This window comes from Procambarus clarkii, chromosome 92 (assembly GCF_040958095.1).
Source record: "Procambarus clarkii isolate CNS0578487 chromosome 92, FALCON_Pclarkii_2.0, whole genome shotgun sequence".
Classification (NCBI taxonomy): Eukaryota; Metazoa; Arthropoda; class Malacostraca; order Decapoda; family Cambaridae; genus Procambarus; species Procambarus clarkii.
The window spans coordinates 1,034,516-1,051,055 of NC_091241.1; the positions used below are offsets into that span (position 1 = coordinate 1,034,516).

The 16,540-nt window shown below is 52.3% G+C and overlaps 1 protein-coding gene across 4 annotated transcripts in view; it reads right to left on the reverse strand.

The window, feature by feature from the left end:
* Positions 1–16,540, reverse strand: part of LOC123775177 (uncharacterized) — a 73,563-nt gene that overhangs the window by 29,519 nt on the left and 27,504 nt on the right. For all 4 annotated transcript variants that reach the window (XM_045770128.2, XM_069319102.1, XM_045770127.2 and 1 more), the window contains exon 5: positions 9,292–9,403. In XM_045770128.2, coding sequence (XP_045626084.2) covers positions 9,292–9,403 — 112 coding nt within the window. The remainder of the gene's footprint in view (positions 1–9,291; positions 9,404–16,540) is intronic.

Here is a 16,540-nt window from a genome sequence, read left to right on the forward strand (position 1 = left end):
GCAGCCCGGAATAGGACCCACAAGCCCTAAAAAGGGCCCGAGGGAAGTCCCACCGAACGACGACAGATGTACCAGTAAAACGGGAAGGAGCAAAACAGTCCCGAACCTTCGAGAACACACAGAATCAAACAACGGACGAAGGCACAGAAAAACCCAGTCGCACCTGAGACCAAAAGTTGTGCAGAACCCCAAGAAGAGGGGGGACAAGATGGAGAAGCCCCGTCCCGGAAAAAAAGGGGCGAAGAACGTAGAAAAGCACCCACCGACAGGACGGAAGCAATGGGCATATTGGACAAGGAACCGAGCCCGGGGAGGGGCCGACGCCCAAATACTCGTGTGGAGAGGGGGGAAGGAAAAACCCCACTCCACAAAACCGCAAGCCCCACCCAGAGGGGTAGAAAGACCCCGGTGGGGACCAACGGGGCCTAAGGCCCCCCACGTCAGCCCCATCCTAGCCCCGGGAACCCACCCAGCAGGCCCCGGGGCCGAGCTGTTCCCCCAAAGCCCCAGCCTGAAGAAAACTGGGGCAGCCGTGAAAAACACAAAGGAAGGGAGCCCACTGGCAGACTCTTACAACATGGCTGGAGGAAACAGGCTCGAATGCCCCCATCGCTACCCCGGAAGGGGAAGTCCCCGAGACCAACCGAGTCTCAAAACCATGGAAGCCCCGTCCCGACCCCGAACCCACACACGGTAACGACCCGGACATAGGGAGGAAGGGGGGGGGGACCCGACAAGACCACCAACGAAAACGGGGCAGCCTCAGGGCTTCCGGGGAGCAAACAACTAGTGCGTTGCCACTGAAACCCAAAGTGCAACGCCCGTGCAGCCTGCACCCAATTAGTCAGTATAAGACTGGGTAACCGAATCACAAACAAGCAACAAAACTTGCAGGACCCCGGGCCGAAGGTGTCACCGACCCCACAGGCTGCAGACGGAGGCAAAACCGTGAGAGTCATCCCGAGACAAGGGGACAGAGCAACCCTCAAACTTGCCCAATGCGAGGGGGGGGGGGGCACCAGGGCCACACCTATCGGGCCCACACTCCCCCTAGGGGTTTCCCAGCATCCCGAGCGTTTACTATAAGAGGACTCACGCTCAGGTTATCCCAGGCAGGGTACTGCTAACCTGCGCCCATGGCTACCAAACAACATTCTAAAAGCTGAACCCCCGGGACGTCTACACTCACGGGGACCTAGCAGGGGGAACCACCATAAGAAGGAAGAGAACTCGACACAAAGGGGGAAAGAATCAAAGGCAGAGCTCCCCACCAGGTAGACAAACAAAAAGAAAAAGAAAACCCTGCAAGAGGACAGCGTACCCAGGTACCCAGGCGGAACAGAGCCAGCCGCTATGATTGGTGAAGACAAGCTGCACAGTACCCTGTGCCCTGCCAGTGCAAAACTGCCCCTTACCCTAAGGCGAACAAGGGAGACAGAACCCCCTATCACACAAAGGGCGGCCGTAGGGGCTCCCCCCAGAAAAAATAGCGTTGAATGTAATGAAACGCCATTTTCTGGGTGAGTTCCAGAGGCTCCCCGGAGCTATCTAGGCTGATATGGATACCCTAACTATTTTACATCAGTCAATGTGGGTGGAGTTCTAGACCTACTGGGGACCACGAGCCAGAACCTGCCCCCCCCCCTCTCACAGAGGCACGAGGAGCAATGGCCCATAGAAATGCACATGTGACTTGGAGCATTCCATATCTGCCATCGACCGGAACGGGCACCTAGAAAGGTAAGCGCCACAAAAAACCCCTATTCTAGTTAAAACAACGAAAATCACCAACAAGTGGACAGAATGCCCCAAAAGAAAAACGAGCAAACAAGCATGACATCACACGAGTCGCATGTCTGCGCAGCTTGCTTCCCCCCGTCCCCGGGAGGGGGAAGGGGAAGCCCCAAACCCTTGCGCCGGCGATCCACACCTCAGTTCCGAGGCTGGATGTCAAAAACGTGAAAAGACCACCGACCAGAGGGAGGGAGGGTTGCCGGGGAAGTCTCCGGGACACCCAGAAAATGACTTTTCATTACATTCAATGCTGGTTTTCTGGGGGAAGCCCCTACGGCTTCCCAGAGCTACTTCACCAAAGACGAAAACAGAGGAACACATCCGGGAGGAGGTCGTCGCTTACACCACAATATGAAGTTGAGAGAACAGGTTGCAACAGCCGACCCAAGGCAACACAGGCCCAACTAGGCCCAGGAACATACACGAGGGAGCGCGCAGCCAGGACACAGCGCGACCGCCAAAAACTAGTGCCCGAATGTTAGTCCAAAACATGCCACGAAGACGGCAGCAAGCGCAGCAAGCCTACGAATGTCAAGAGCACGGGGAGAGGCTGCAGGCAGGCTAGACAAAAGGAAGGGAAACCGGATCAACCCAAAGCGCAGCCCTGGCCACAGAGGCCGCGGCGCGCAAAGAACAGCGGAGAGCCACAACCGGACACAACACCCCGGCCAACCAATCAAACAGCAACAACCCCAGGAACCCCTCCGGAAAGAGCCGCCACAACCCCACCAGAAAAGAAGATACGGCCGCAAGTGAACAAACCAAACACCAGAACCTCAAGAAGAAGAACCACTGACAAAAACCGGAACCGATGGGAACACAATAAACCAAGGGGAAGAAAGAAAAAGAGCACCCTGCCCAAGAGCAGGATGGCACAAGTGGAGCAGAAGCAGGTCGGTGGCGAACAACGCCCGAGACAACGCGTGAACAGTGCAGAAGGAACAACAAAACCGGTTCAATCCGAAGCGGATCCGCCAATGCCGCACAAGGCAGGGCGACGGTATGCGGCCAGATGACACCCCTGAACCACCATGAGAAAAGAACAAGACCATGACAAGAAAGATTGCAGCACACCTACAAAGAGACCAAAAGAACAGGAAGGACCGCCAGAAAACCCCATACCGCCGCTGAGACGAAGCACGCAGGTGGGACACATTCAAGAATCCACCTGATCACCAAACAGACAGTGAGATATTCGAGTCAAAACGACCAGACTAGAAGACTCGAGAAGACCGAACCAGACCCATCACGGAGCAGAACGACCATGCAAGAGAGGCAGAGCCATGGGAAAACCCCTGGGTGCGGGCACAGAGTAAGCTGCTCCAGAACCAAGCTTGTCAAAGAACCAAAAGGAACGTCTGCCGGGGAACCAGGAACCCGACAAAACCCGGCAAGCCGGGAAAGAACCAACCCGTCCAAGCAGACACGCCCTGTCCAGGAGGCACCCCCCCCCCCCCCCCCCAAGACCCTGGAAGGAACAACAACAAAAAAACGTAGCCAGGGCCAGAAACCAAACACCTCCTGCCCCAACAAAAGGAACTGTAGGGGCAGGAGTGGGTGATTGGAAGCAATAGACACCAGCAGACAATGCAACACAGAAGCTGGTAGTGACAAAAGAGAAGAGGAAGAACGTAGAGCTACACTGGAAAACCGGACCTGTTCCACAACAGGAAAACTGAACAAGAACAGAACACAACTTAGCACAAGCATGAAAGCAGCCAATATGCGCCTACCAAGAAACACAACAATGTGTAAGATAAGGTAAGAACACGTAAAAATGCAAAGAAAAGACAGTCCAAGTACCAGAAGCCAGGGACAAAAACATAAGCAATCGGCAACAGAAGGCACAAGACCCACATGCAGACGTGAAGCGAGGGAAAACAAGACACTCGCCCAAACTCAAGTGCTAATGGGAGAAGCAACCCCCACCTGAGCACCAAAAATCCCAACCCCAAGAAACAGGAAAAAGTCATCCAAACCACAGGAGGAAGGTGAGGGGTACAGAAGGCGTGTATACACGCCAGGTGTATATGAATGTGGAGAAGGAGCGTACATATGGTTGAACCACATGGTAGAAACCGACCAGAATGGCAACTGGTCTAACCCACACTCTGCGACCCCACAATGGACGCCCAAGTCAAAATCGGGAATGCCCAAGTCAAAATCGGGAACACGCGAGGTGGCAGGTTCAACCCGAACGGGAGACAACGAAAGTGGTAACTAGACACCCCCACCACAAAACTGAGCCAGTCCCTAAACTTTGGATGAACCGGGACACACCAATACGCGTCCTTGAGGTCCAGGGATACCATCCAAGTGTCCGGCTCCAAAAGAAGCCGGACCTGGGACAGATTGGTCATCCAAAAGGAAGGGGGGGGGGGGGGAAAAAAAAACAGGGGTACAGACGGGACAAGTCCAGAATGAACCGCAGGTCCACACAGTCCCGTTTTGAAACTGGAAACAGGCAGGAACTCACCTGAAGGACTTTGTCGTTTCGACCACGCCCAAGCGCACCCACTCCAAGACAGAGCGCAGGAGAAGATGCCTGCCCTGAACCCCCCGAAGGAGGAGGAGGAGCCACCCAGCGCCACCGCAGGCCATGAGAAACAATCCGAAAAGCCCGCAAATTGTGGGACCAAGGGAACAGAACAAGCCTCCACCCTATCGCCCCGTCAATGGGGTGAACCGCGAAAGGGCCGATGCCCCTTACGAGAACCCGACCTGCATACAGAGTGAGCACCGTGCCGACCAGATGCAGCCGGGACCGAAGGCTGCACCAGCTCCGAAACTGGCACCTGAGGCCCACCTCGAAAGGCGGAACTGCGAGCCCTGGCACGACCCCTCCGGGAGGAACAAGTCCCCTGCATATACTGTTCGACTGCAGAACCAGCAAACACCAAAGGACAAAAGGGCTAAGACAATCTAAGAGCCAGGGCCCGAGCGGATTCCAAAGAGGAAGCGAGCACCACCTGCTGACACTCAAGGCGCGCAGTGAAAAATCGCAACAGTGCATCCCACAGGATCGGCACAAACAGCTTCAAAAGGACAAACAATGTATGAGCAGTCGAGGCCAAGGTGCTAGACCCAGGAACTGCCCCAAGCGCCTCTACATCCTCAGTAAGCCAATCCGAAGATAGCTCAAGGAAGGAAAAGCAGCACAGGACCAAAGTCAATGAGCCCCGTGCGCGCAAGTCCTCAGCCACAAGTGCTGCCGACAAGGAGGGAACTTGCACGTGAAGTTGGACCTCTTCAACATCTCGCAGAAGAGTCTGAGCAAAAAGGCACTCATTAAGATGTGCAAAGTCACCCCCCCAGGTAAACCTGGACCACAGTCAATGCCTCATGCCACTCCAGAGTGCGGGTATGCCAGAAGGTGTTCCACACATCCAGCAAAAACAAAGGGCAGTTCGCTAGCCAGGACGACTCAGGAACTTCATAACAAACCCAGTATGGAGACAAAGCCCCAAACCTGAAGGAAGATGGATTCATTATAGAAGCATAATCCAGGTTGTGCAGGAGGTAAGCCGCAATGGTTGCCCGCACCTCAGGCGGAGAGTTGCGGGAAGCTAAAAACCTCTGGAAGGACAGAACTGAAGGACCTGCAGGGACACAAAACCATACCCTGGAAGGAGCCAAACCCAAATTCAAGTTGTACGCAGAGGGGGAAAAAGAAAACCCCACTCCTTGTAACAGCAAGCCCCACTCGGAGGGTCAGAAAACCCAAGCGGGGTCCAACATGGCCCATGGCCCCCCCCCCCCCCCCAAGTCAGCTCCTCCCCAACCCCGGGAGCCTCCACGTTAGACCCCGGGGCCGAGTCGTCCTCCAAAGCCCATGCCTCAAGAAAAAGCCTGGGCAGCCAGAATAGCAGGAAGAGGATGGGGCCCACTGGTTAGACCCCGGAGCTACGGGAAGAGGAACCGACTCGAATACCTCCGCAGCTACCTCGGAAGGGGCAACCCCCGAAACTGCCAGAGTCTCAGAAACCTCTAAACACTGCCCTGACCCTGAAGCCCTCAGATGCTTAGGAGCCAGAAGCAGTGGAGGAGGAACATGATGAACAACAGCAGGGGAAAGGACTAGGGGGCATGGACGAAACTATAGTCAAGGTGACTAACACCCTCAAGTTTGGGTTCCTATGACCAAAACGGGGCAGCATCAGGGCATCCGGGTGAGCACCCAACCTAGTGCTGCAGCAACCTAAAACACGCATGCAACACTGAAGCTGCCTGCACCCGAATGTCAAGATCAGTTGATTGGGTGAACTGGAGTACATGCAAGCAACTCCACTTGAAGGACTCCGGGTTGAAGGTGTCACCAACCCAACAGGCAGCATGACAGAGGCACTTCCAGTGATTGTCACCCTGAGACAATGAAACAGAGCAACCTTCAAACCTGCACGAAGGGAGACGAGACCCGGGGGACGCATCCGTCAAACGATAGATCCCCAGTGTGGTTTTCCCGGGTCCTTAGATGCACTGCTAAGGGAAGCCCAGGCAAGATACTGCTAACCGGCACCCCAAACTATCAAACAAACTACTAATTGCTGAACCTCCGGGACGTGTTCACACACACGGGGACCTAGTGGAGGACCACCAAGAATACAATTAGATGAGGGTCAATTACACCAAGGGCAGACCCTCCACCAGGCAGAAAACAAAAAGAAAAGAAAAACCCTGCATGAGTACAATGTCACAGGCAGAACAGAGCCAGCCACTGTTATATGGTGAAAACTAGCTGCACAGTACCTAGTGCCCCTACCAGTAACGAATTTACCTCCTATCCAGAGGCAAACAGGAGTGCATGAAACACCCCAGCTGACTCCAAGGGCAGGCATTCACTAAGCAGCTAAAGACCACGGTGGAGATAGATCCCGAGTGACTTGTGGAAGAGATTCCCCGAGCCACAGGGTCAGTGTTTACAGGGCACCTAGGAAAGAGAACCCCCGGTGCATGCAACCCGAGTACTGGTGAAATTATTCCTGCCTCAAACACCACCAAGGACAGGACCACACCACAAGGTACAGCACTGGAACAAGTCTGGAGCCAGAGTCGCACGACCACCAGGTCTCGCTCAGCCACTGAACTGGGGGTGTGGCTATCCGATGCAGTGGTCTGGGGCCCCCCCTCCTTTCCCCTCCCAGGGAGGGGGGAGCTGTGCAGATGACGGTGCGGTGACGGTTGTGACGTCATGCTCGTTTTTCACTTGAGGAGTTCTGTCCAATGGTTCGGCTTTCGATAGCAATTTTTTAACAAGATAGGGGGGGAGGGGTAGAAATAGTCTAAACTACTCTATCCCTTTGAGATATATTTTCTTGTCTCAATAAACATATTTGAACTTGAACATGATAGGGTTTGTTTTGGGGCACCTACCTTTCTGGGTACCCGACTCCGTTGATGGCAGACATAGAATGCTTCCAACCACACGGGGATTTCTATAGGCCATTGCTCTTCGTGCCTCTCTGAAAGGGCCAGGTTCTGGCTCGTGGTGCTCGGTAGGGCTAAGAACTCCTTTCGATTTGACTGATCCCAGGCCTGGTGGACCAAACTCTCACAAGTCGAGCCTGGCCTCGGGCCGGGCTTGGGGAGTAGAAGAACTCGCAGAACCCCATCAAGGAGGTATCAAGCAGGTACAATACATTCATATCAGCCCAGATAACTCCAGGGAGCCGAAGGGGCTTCCCTCAGAAAATAGGAACACTGGAAGAGTCAATTTTACAGCATAACAACATTGATTCAGAGGGGTAAAAATTACAGTATGTCTAACTTGGTTGAATGCTAGGACAGGGAAATCAAAATTAAGCACGAGAACAAAGGATAGGCAGTCTGCAAATTTCTAGACTGGCAGAAAGCTTTTAATACAGTTCTTCATAAACAACAGATACACAAGCTGGAGATACAAGCAGGGATAACAAGAGACTCTGAAGTGGGCAAGGGAGTACATAATGCATAGGAAACCAATGATCAGATATACCAGGTGGGAGAGTAGGGAAAAGTGAGGTCCCCTCAGTGCTCTCTTCTGTTCAAAACTAATGAGATTAGTTTTTGTATAGAATATTATATATTAATGCAGACGAGGAGTCACAATAACGTGGCTGAAATATGTTGACCAAACCACACACTAGAAAGCGAAGGGACCATGACGCTTCGGTCCGTCCTGGACCATTCTCAAGTCGATTGTAATGAGGGAAGGAGGCAAAGGCAATAAATAGGCAGGAGAGAAGTGAGAAGAAAATCTTAAGAGGAAGAAAAAGCAAGGCAAAAGGTACGAAAGGTAAGATGTAATAAGGGGGATAGTAATAGGAATAAGAAGGGGATCGTAAGAGAAAACAAGGTAAAGAAAGAAGGAAAGAGAAAGAAAGATGGAGGGGTAGGCTTATGTTAGGTCACGTTTGTTAGAAAGCTTAGAGCATTTGAGTATATACTGTGCAAGGGAAGAGTCAACAGCAACAAAGCCAGGACTCAAGTTCATGTTGGGTACGTTGTGTATTAGAGCCGATTCAACAAGACAGCGTCTGTGCAAATTAGAGTTATTATATATTAATAATATTCTTCAGTAAGAACTGAAGAATATTGATAATGTGCTGCAGGAGAACACTGCCAAAATTCAGGAAATGATAGATAAATATTTGCTGAAATTCAACCTAAACATGTGTAATGAAGATATGAACAAGAGATAAAAAACCTATAAGGAAGCTTCATCATAAGGGAAGGAATCACTGAGAAACAATAAGAGAAGAAGACTCATATACACAAAGTCATCATCTCTTCAATTTCTAGTGTGTGGTTTGGTTAACAAGACTCAGATAGTCTATACAATATCAACAACAACCCCAGAAACTCATCTGAACAGGCTAACATCAACCTCATAAAAAGAATGGACAAATATATGAACAGCATTCACAAATCTAAACAAGGAGGCATTAAAGTCCACATACACTGTCCATTACTGTAGCATGTAGCATTGGCATAGGAAAGGCATTTCAAGAAGCACAAAAAGAAACCTGAGAAAATACAGGTTTGCAACTAGTATTGTATCTGAATCGAGGGCTGAGTAATAAGGATATATTAAGGAAACTAAACCTAACAACCTCAGAGACAAGACACAGAAGTGATACAATCACTACATGCAAGATACTGAGAGAGTATACTGTGGACAAGAACAGCTTATTTAAATTGAGAGAAAGTTGAGAAATTGAGAGAAATGTAGAGAAATAGTTATACCTTGTGTGAGTGATCAACAAGAGGAGTGCATTGAAATGAAAAATTATTGAAGCCACTTCCTTTAACAAAAGAAAAGATATGACAAAACAGACACACAAAAAGTTGCAATAAGTTTGCCAGGTATAACAGGTTTGGAGGGGTACAAAGAGCTACATCTCACTGCCCGGAAATCACTGATATGTAGGCACTATAATATTTCATATTATAATACAAGAGTGAACACACAACTTTAAATTTATAATAAGAAAATATATGGCATGACTGACACTGACTGACCTTAGCTACACCATATCTATCTCCATAATACTGGTCTATGTCCTTGGCCTCTTTAATCAGCATATGAACATTCTTGCTTCCAGTAAATAAATAAAATTCATCATCTATATACCTGAAACATAAAAAGAAAAAATATATATACATACAATACATAAAATCATAAACAAAGTGTATACTTATAACAAGATACATGATATACATAACACCACACATTTCAGAATTTTTAACACCAATCATCCGTGAAGTATTAAGGTGATCACTATTCAAGTTTAAAGTTAAAACACTTGGCTAAAAAAAACCAGCGTTGAATGTAATGAAACGCCATTTTCTGGGTGAGCCCCGGAGGCTCCCTGGAGCTTATCGGGCTAATGTATGTTATGTTAGACCGGGACATTAGCTAAGGAGATCAGACCTACCAGGGACCAGCGCCAGAACCTGGCCCCTTCAGAGAGGTTTCAGGGAGCAATGGCCCTGGAAAACCCCATATGGTTGGGGGTTTTTCTTATCTGCCATCGACCGGGGTTAGGCACCCAGAAAGGTAGGCGTAACAAAACAAACCCCACATGGTAAGAAACTACAACAAAAACCGAACAGAGGTAGAAAACTCCCTACAATCCCAAGGAAACAAGCAAACAAGCAAACATCACACTTTACTGCCGCGCCGATCGTCCGCGCAGCCCTCCCCACCCCGGGAGGGGGAGGGGGGAGCCCCGGACCTATCGCGCCGGCTGCCAAGCTCCAGTTCGGAAGCTAAGCTTCAACCAACGCGAAAAAACCGCCGACCGGTGGGAGGGAGGGTTTCCAGGGAGCCTCCGGGGCTCACCCAGAAAATGGCGTTTCATTACATTCAACGCTGGTTTTCTGTGGGGAGCCCCTACGGCTCCCTGGAGCTTCATACCCAAAGAGAAGAAAAAGAAAGGGCTAACCCGGGAGGCGGCCGCCACAAACTCTGCAACGCAAAGCCAAGACAACCGGTCGCAAACCTGCGACCCAAGGCAACAAGAACGCCCAAGAACAGACGCACATATGGATGGGCGGCCAAAAACCTGTGCGACCCACAATTCCCTGCGCCCGAAATGAGCCCGAGACGTCACCAACACAGCAGCAATTGCTGCAAACGTCTGAACAGCACGGGCGCAAAGACAGACCGCAGGAAGAAGGAAAACACTGCGGACGACCCGGGAGACACGAGCCCTGAAAACAGGGAACGAAGGAACCGGATCAACCACAGCGCATCCCCAGGCACGGTACGCCGGCAACAGCAAAAAGCACAACTGGACAACACAGGACGCACCCCCCGGCCAAACCAAACAAGTACCAATACCCCAAGAACCCCTCCGGAAAGCAGCCGTCTCGACCGTCGCCAGGACAGCGAAAGGCTGCACACCAATAAAGCTACCACCAGTACCAAAGAGGAGGAAACTGAAACCGAAGGGGCTACCACAAACTGAGGGGAAGAGAAGAAGGCACCCTGAACAAGGACTAGGATGGCTCAGGCGACTCATGAGCAGGCCGGAGGGGAAACAAAACGCGAGAAAACGTAATAAACGTCATACAGTCTCCAAGACGAAGCTCGCAGGTGGGACACCGTCAACAAAGCCACCTGAACACCATAGAGATGGCGATACCTGCGTCAAAATACCAGACGCGAAGAGCCAAAGAGAAGGCCGAACCAGTCACGGACAGGACCAATTCGGCCTGCTGAAAGAGGCGAAGCCTCAGGAAAAACGCCCCGGGTACGGACACCTATCAAGCAGCGTCTGAAAAGAAGGCCGGGCCGGCCACCGTGGAACCATAAGGACTGTTCTCGTGGGAATGGGCTGCAACCGAGCCAGAACCCGAAGCAACAGCTGGACCGGGAGAAGAGGTACAGGTACCCCCCACCTCGACCAGGCCTGCCGAAAGCCTCCACCGTGAAGTCCTCGCAGGTGGGAAGGGCGCCACAAAACGGGCGACGCCTAGACCATGCCGACCCGAAGACGTCCATGGCCAGGAGTCCATAAGCCCAACAGAGCCAACAAAACGAATCGGCGACGACTGGCCAACCCACGAAGAGGAATGAACCGAGACAGCTGTCCACCAGGACGCAGGACACACCCCGGACACGAACCACACGGTTAACCAAACCCCCTGTGGTTCCGGCAAGAACCACCAGAGAACAGTCCAGAGCTGAATGGTAGAGTACCTAGTGACCCAAACCCTCCGAAGCGCAAACCAGACAGCCATGAACACCTGAACCGGGCTGTGAGCCCGACGGACAGACAGACTCCATCAACCTCGGCCGACCTGGTGAGCACTGGTCACAAAGCCCCAGCCGAGAGACGACCCGTCCGTGAACACATCGAGCGAAGGCTCGGGGAGCTGCCAAGGCACGGAACCCCGAAAACCCCAAAGAGGAAGCTGGTGACGCAGCACCAACACCAGATCCCCAGAGGAACCCAAGGAATGCAAGAGGCGGAAGTGGAGTCTCCGTAGGAACCAACCGACGCCGGAGCCAAACCCGACTCTGCGGGCAGACAAGCACGCCGAAGTGCAAACTCCCGCACAACCGCCCAAGCAACCGCTGAGCAACCCGGGACCCCCACCTGAACAGCCAAAGGCGGGACCACAGCCACAGTAACACTTCTGGAGGGAAGACAATGAGGGGCCCAAGAGCCTGAAACGAGGCCCAGGTCCGAACCCGGGACGGAAACAGAAGGTAAAACCTCCAGATCACCAGGAAACCAAACCCAGCGATCTGGAAAGAACCATCCCCTGGCGAGCAGACAAGCGGACTGACTGGGAGCCCACTCCAGCCAGTCGTCGAGGTAGGCCAGACACCGAATCTCAGACGCAGACAAGGCACTAAGATCCGGTAAAGATGCAAAGAGTATACAAAGTGCCCTTCACAAAATAGGGAATGCAATAAAAACAGCAAACCTGAAGCCCCACCACCAAAGCATTGTATGACAATCATATTAAGACATATTATGACATATGACAATCATTATAGGACAATATGACAATTATAATCAAAGCATTATATGACAAAGAGTGCTGGGAAGACGGGACACCACGAGAGTAGCTCTCATCCTGTAACTACACTTAGGTAAGTACACATAGGTAATTACCAACCGTGCTAGCCCCAGAAAAACTGGAGAGGAACGTGCCAAGAAGTGACCTGGAGGTCCAGGTCCACCATCCATGCACCCGGCCCTAACAGAATCCAAACAGGAGACAACAGTCCTCCGAGCAGGGCAGAGGATCCAGGGCGCAGACGGAAGTAGTCCAGAAGAACTGCTGACTGGAAAAGCTCATGACTGCAAAGAGCAGACGGGAAAAGCTCATGACTGCAAAGAGCAGACGGGAAGCCCAGAAGGATGGGGCGGAACGACCACGCCCCACGCACCCACGAAGAGGAAATGACGAAGCGCAGGGAAGAAGCCCACCCCGCCAGCTCTGAACCCCCCCCAAGGGGAAGAAGCCGTCCTCCGACGCCAGCAGAGGCCGGAAGACAACCCAAAGCGCCCACCAACAGCGGGACCAAGCGAGAGGCAACAGAGCAAGCTGCTCCCCCAGCGCCCAGTCAACAGAGAAGGGAACAGAACCCCTTCAGAAAGAAAAAGTACACTACCGAAGTCATGAGGAGAGACTACGGGAATGAAACCACACTTCGCTGGAAGAGGAAGTGAGGGGAGACCTGATCACCACATACAAGATACCCAAGGGAATCGACAGGGTTGAGGAGGACAGGCTATGTAACACAAGGGGCACACGCACTAGGGGACACAGGTGGAAACTGAGTACCCAAAAGAGCCACAGATAGAATTAGTTTTTTTTTTTTTTTTGAGTGTCAGAATGGGAACGGGAAAGCACTAAGAAGTAATGTGGCGACTCCTCACACAAGTAACGAGGCTGACCCCCATACAATGTCACATGTAGACATGACAGAGCCCAAGAGGCACAGGAACCGATACACCTGTTGACGGACGGTTGAGAGGCAGGACCAAGGAGCCAGAGCTCAACCCCCACAAGCACAACTAGGTGAGGACATATATTGTAAAAGCACAAGCCGCCGACTAGTGGCAAAGAGCACTACGCCGGCCAGGCAAAGAAGGCACAAAACTGCATCAAAAGGCCCACCTCGACAGCAAAACTACAAAGTCCCAGCACAACCACAACATGTGCCAAGACCCAAAAAGCTCAGTCTGCAAGCCAGGAAGACCCCGGAACCCCAAAAGACAGAACCGGGTCACACGAGGAAACAAAGTCCCCTGAACCCACAAAAGGGGGCCCAAGAGGAAGAAACCTCCAGAACGAAACCAAGGAACCCAAAGGAACCCAGAATCGAACCAGGGGGAGCCCAAACCACCACATTTGCCGGCGGAGAACACCACTAAAAGGCAAAGCACAGACCCCAGCAGAACGCCCTGGGAAAACGGTCCCAACAGACCGAAAACCGAGGGGCAAGGTGTGGGAGCAAGCATACCAGCCAGGGGCACTGAGCCTAAACCCAGAGGCTCAGACCCAAAATCAACACCCAAACGTTCCCAGAGGAACAGGCAACGGCAAGAAAACACCAGAAAAACAAAGAAACGACAACAGGAGAACAAAAACCCTGCAAATTTTTTGAAAACTCACCAGAGACGCTCGCTCGCACACCCAGACGCATGTAAACAAACCGCAACGCCGCCCTGGTGGCCACGCCGGGAAACCGGCAGACGAAAATGGCCGGCAGCAGGGGCTGTGACTGACGCTTAATACACAAAAACACGCCAGCAAATGTGGGAAGCTAGCAGACTGGAAGGGCGAAAAACGACGCCCAACAGTAGAAAAACCCCTGAAGGGGCAAAACCGCCCCAGAACTGCTAGCAGGCAACCCCCACAGCCCCGGGAACCAACAACAGAGGCCCCGGGGCAGAGCCGTCCTCCAAGCCCTCCGCCCTTAAAGAAAAGCAAGAGCCCATGGGAAAGACAACAAGAAAGGGCCGCTGGTAAGACCCAGAAGCCTTGGCAGGAGGCACAGGCTCAAACCTCCGTCCCCAACCCGAACGGGGCATCCCCCGAAAACCGCCCGAGTCTCTGCCGCAACTGAACCCCGCCCCGACCCCGAAACCCGCAGACGGTCCGGAGCCGGGAACATGGAGAGAAAGGGGCGAGCAGCACCTAACCAAACGGGGCGGCCACGGGGCATTCGAGTGGGAAACCAACCTAGCATGTTGCAGCAACCTAACCTAGCTTGCAACACGGATGCCGCCTGTACTCTGAACAGTAATAACATCAGGAGAGTACTGGAGAACAAGCAGAGAATCACTCGCAAGACTCCGGGTCAAGGTGTCAGTGACCCAACAGGCAGCATGACGGAGGTAAAAATGGCGACTGTCACCCGGAGACAAGGGAACAGCAACCAACGATCCCGTACAAGACGGGTTGGGACCCGGAAGACACATTCAATGGTCCACCGAGCCGCGACAGGGATTTCCAGGGCCTGTAGGGGTAACAACTACGGGAAGCCCGGGCAAGGTGTTGCTAACCGGTTAAGAAACCCAAACATAACAAGAGGGTAGATTATAGCACTGAAAACCCCTGAGACGTGTACAAGCACGGGGGCCTAGCAGAGGGCCGCCAAACACTACCAGTGGAACTATAACCACCTTAGGCAGACCCCCACCAGGCAAGAAAATGAAAAACAAAAGAAAAACCCCGCAAAAGTACACCGTCTCCAGAGGCAACAGAAACCGGCCGCCGCTTAGGTGGCAGGCTGCGCAACACCTTGACGCCCTAACCAGCACAATACCAATCCCTACCCAGGGCCAAACAAGGGCCCCAAGCCCCAGCTGGCCCCAAGGGCGAGGCAAATGCCGAGCAACAAGAACCTCTACGGGAATGGTTCCCGAACGCCCCAGGGAAGATAACCCTGTTACGCAAGGGCAGTACTCACAGGGTGCTTAGGGAAGGAAGCCCCTAAGCGCATACAGCCCCGGCACTGATGAGGCACTCCTGGCCACCGCACAACACAACAAACGGCAGTGAACGCCACACAAAGCAAACACCACCTAGGAAACTGAGGCCAGAGAAGAGTCTATTCCGGTTGACATTAGCTTACGAACTGATGCTAGGCAGCCGGTGCGGTAGGTCCGGGGCTCCCCCCTCCCCCTCTTGGGGCAAGGAAGTTATCTTTAGGTTATCTCGAGATGATTTCGGGGCTTTTTAGTGTCCCCGCGGCTCGGTCCTCGACCAGGCCTCCACCCCCAGGAAGCAGCTCGTGACAGCTGACTAACACCCAGGTACCTATTTTACTGCTAGGTAACAGGAGCATCAGGGTGAAAGAAACTCTGCCCATTGTTTCTCGCCGGCGCCTGGGATTGAACCCAGGACCACAGGATCACAAGTCCAGCGTGCTGTCCGCTCGGCCGACCGGCTCCAGGAGGGTTGCGCGGACGACCGGCGCGGCAGTAAAGTGTGATGTTTGCTTGTTTGCTTGTTTCCTTGGTATTGTAGAGAGTTTCTACCTCTCTGTTCGGTTTTTTGTTTTAGTTTTTTACCATGTGGGGTTCTGTTTTGTTATGCCTACCTTTCTGGGTGCCTAACCCCGGTCGATGGCAGATAAGGAAAACCCTAACCCATGCCATGCCATGTTTTCATTCTGACCAACCAGTAGGATACACCACTAAGGCACAATTACTGCCGAGAAACCAAGGCCAGAGTCGACGACTGCCCCAAAGCACATCAGCCTACGAACTGGAGGTGTGAGTAGCTAGCACTGGAGGGTCCGGGGCTCTCTCCTTCCCCTCCCAAGGCTGCGCGGACAAGCGGCGCAGTGACAGTGTATGAAGTTTGCTTGTTTACTATTTTCTATAGAATTGTTGGAGTTCTGCCTCTCTGTTCAGTCTTCGATTCACTATTCTTAACATGTGTGGTCTGTTTTGTTATGCCTACCTTTCTGGGTGCTAACCCCAGTTGATGGCGGACATGGAATGCCCCCAAATACAGGGAGGGATTTCCATATGTCATTGCTCTTGGCCAGGTTCTGGCTCGTGGTCCCAGGTAGGCTGAACTCCAATTAACTGATGCCCCAGACTAATATAGCGTATATCAGTCCGATAGCTCCAGGGAGCCGAAGGGGCTCCCCCCTCAGTAAACATGTGATATTATTAAGTCTGGAGGAACAGAGAAATGTATATACTGTATATTATATACCAATTATATCCCTCTGTGCAAAATAACAACAATTTGAGTAAAGATGGAAAGAAATACCTACTGTGCTATC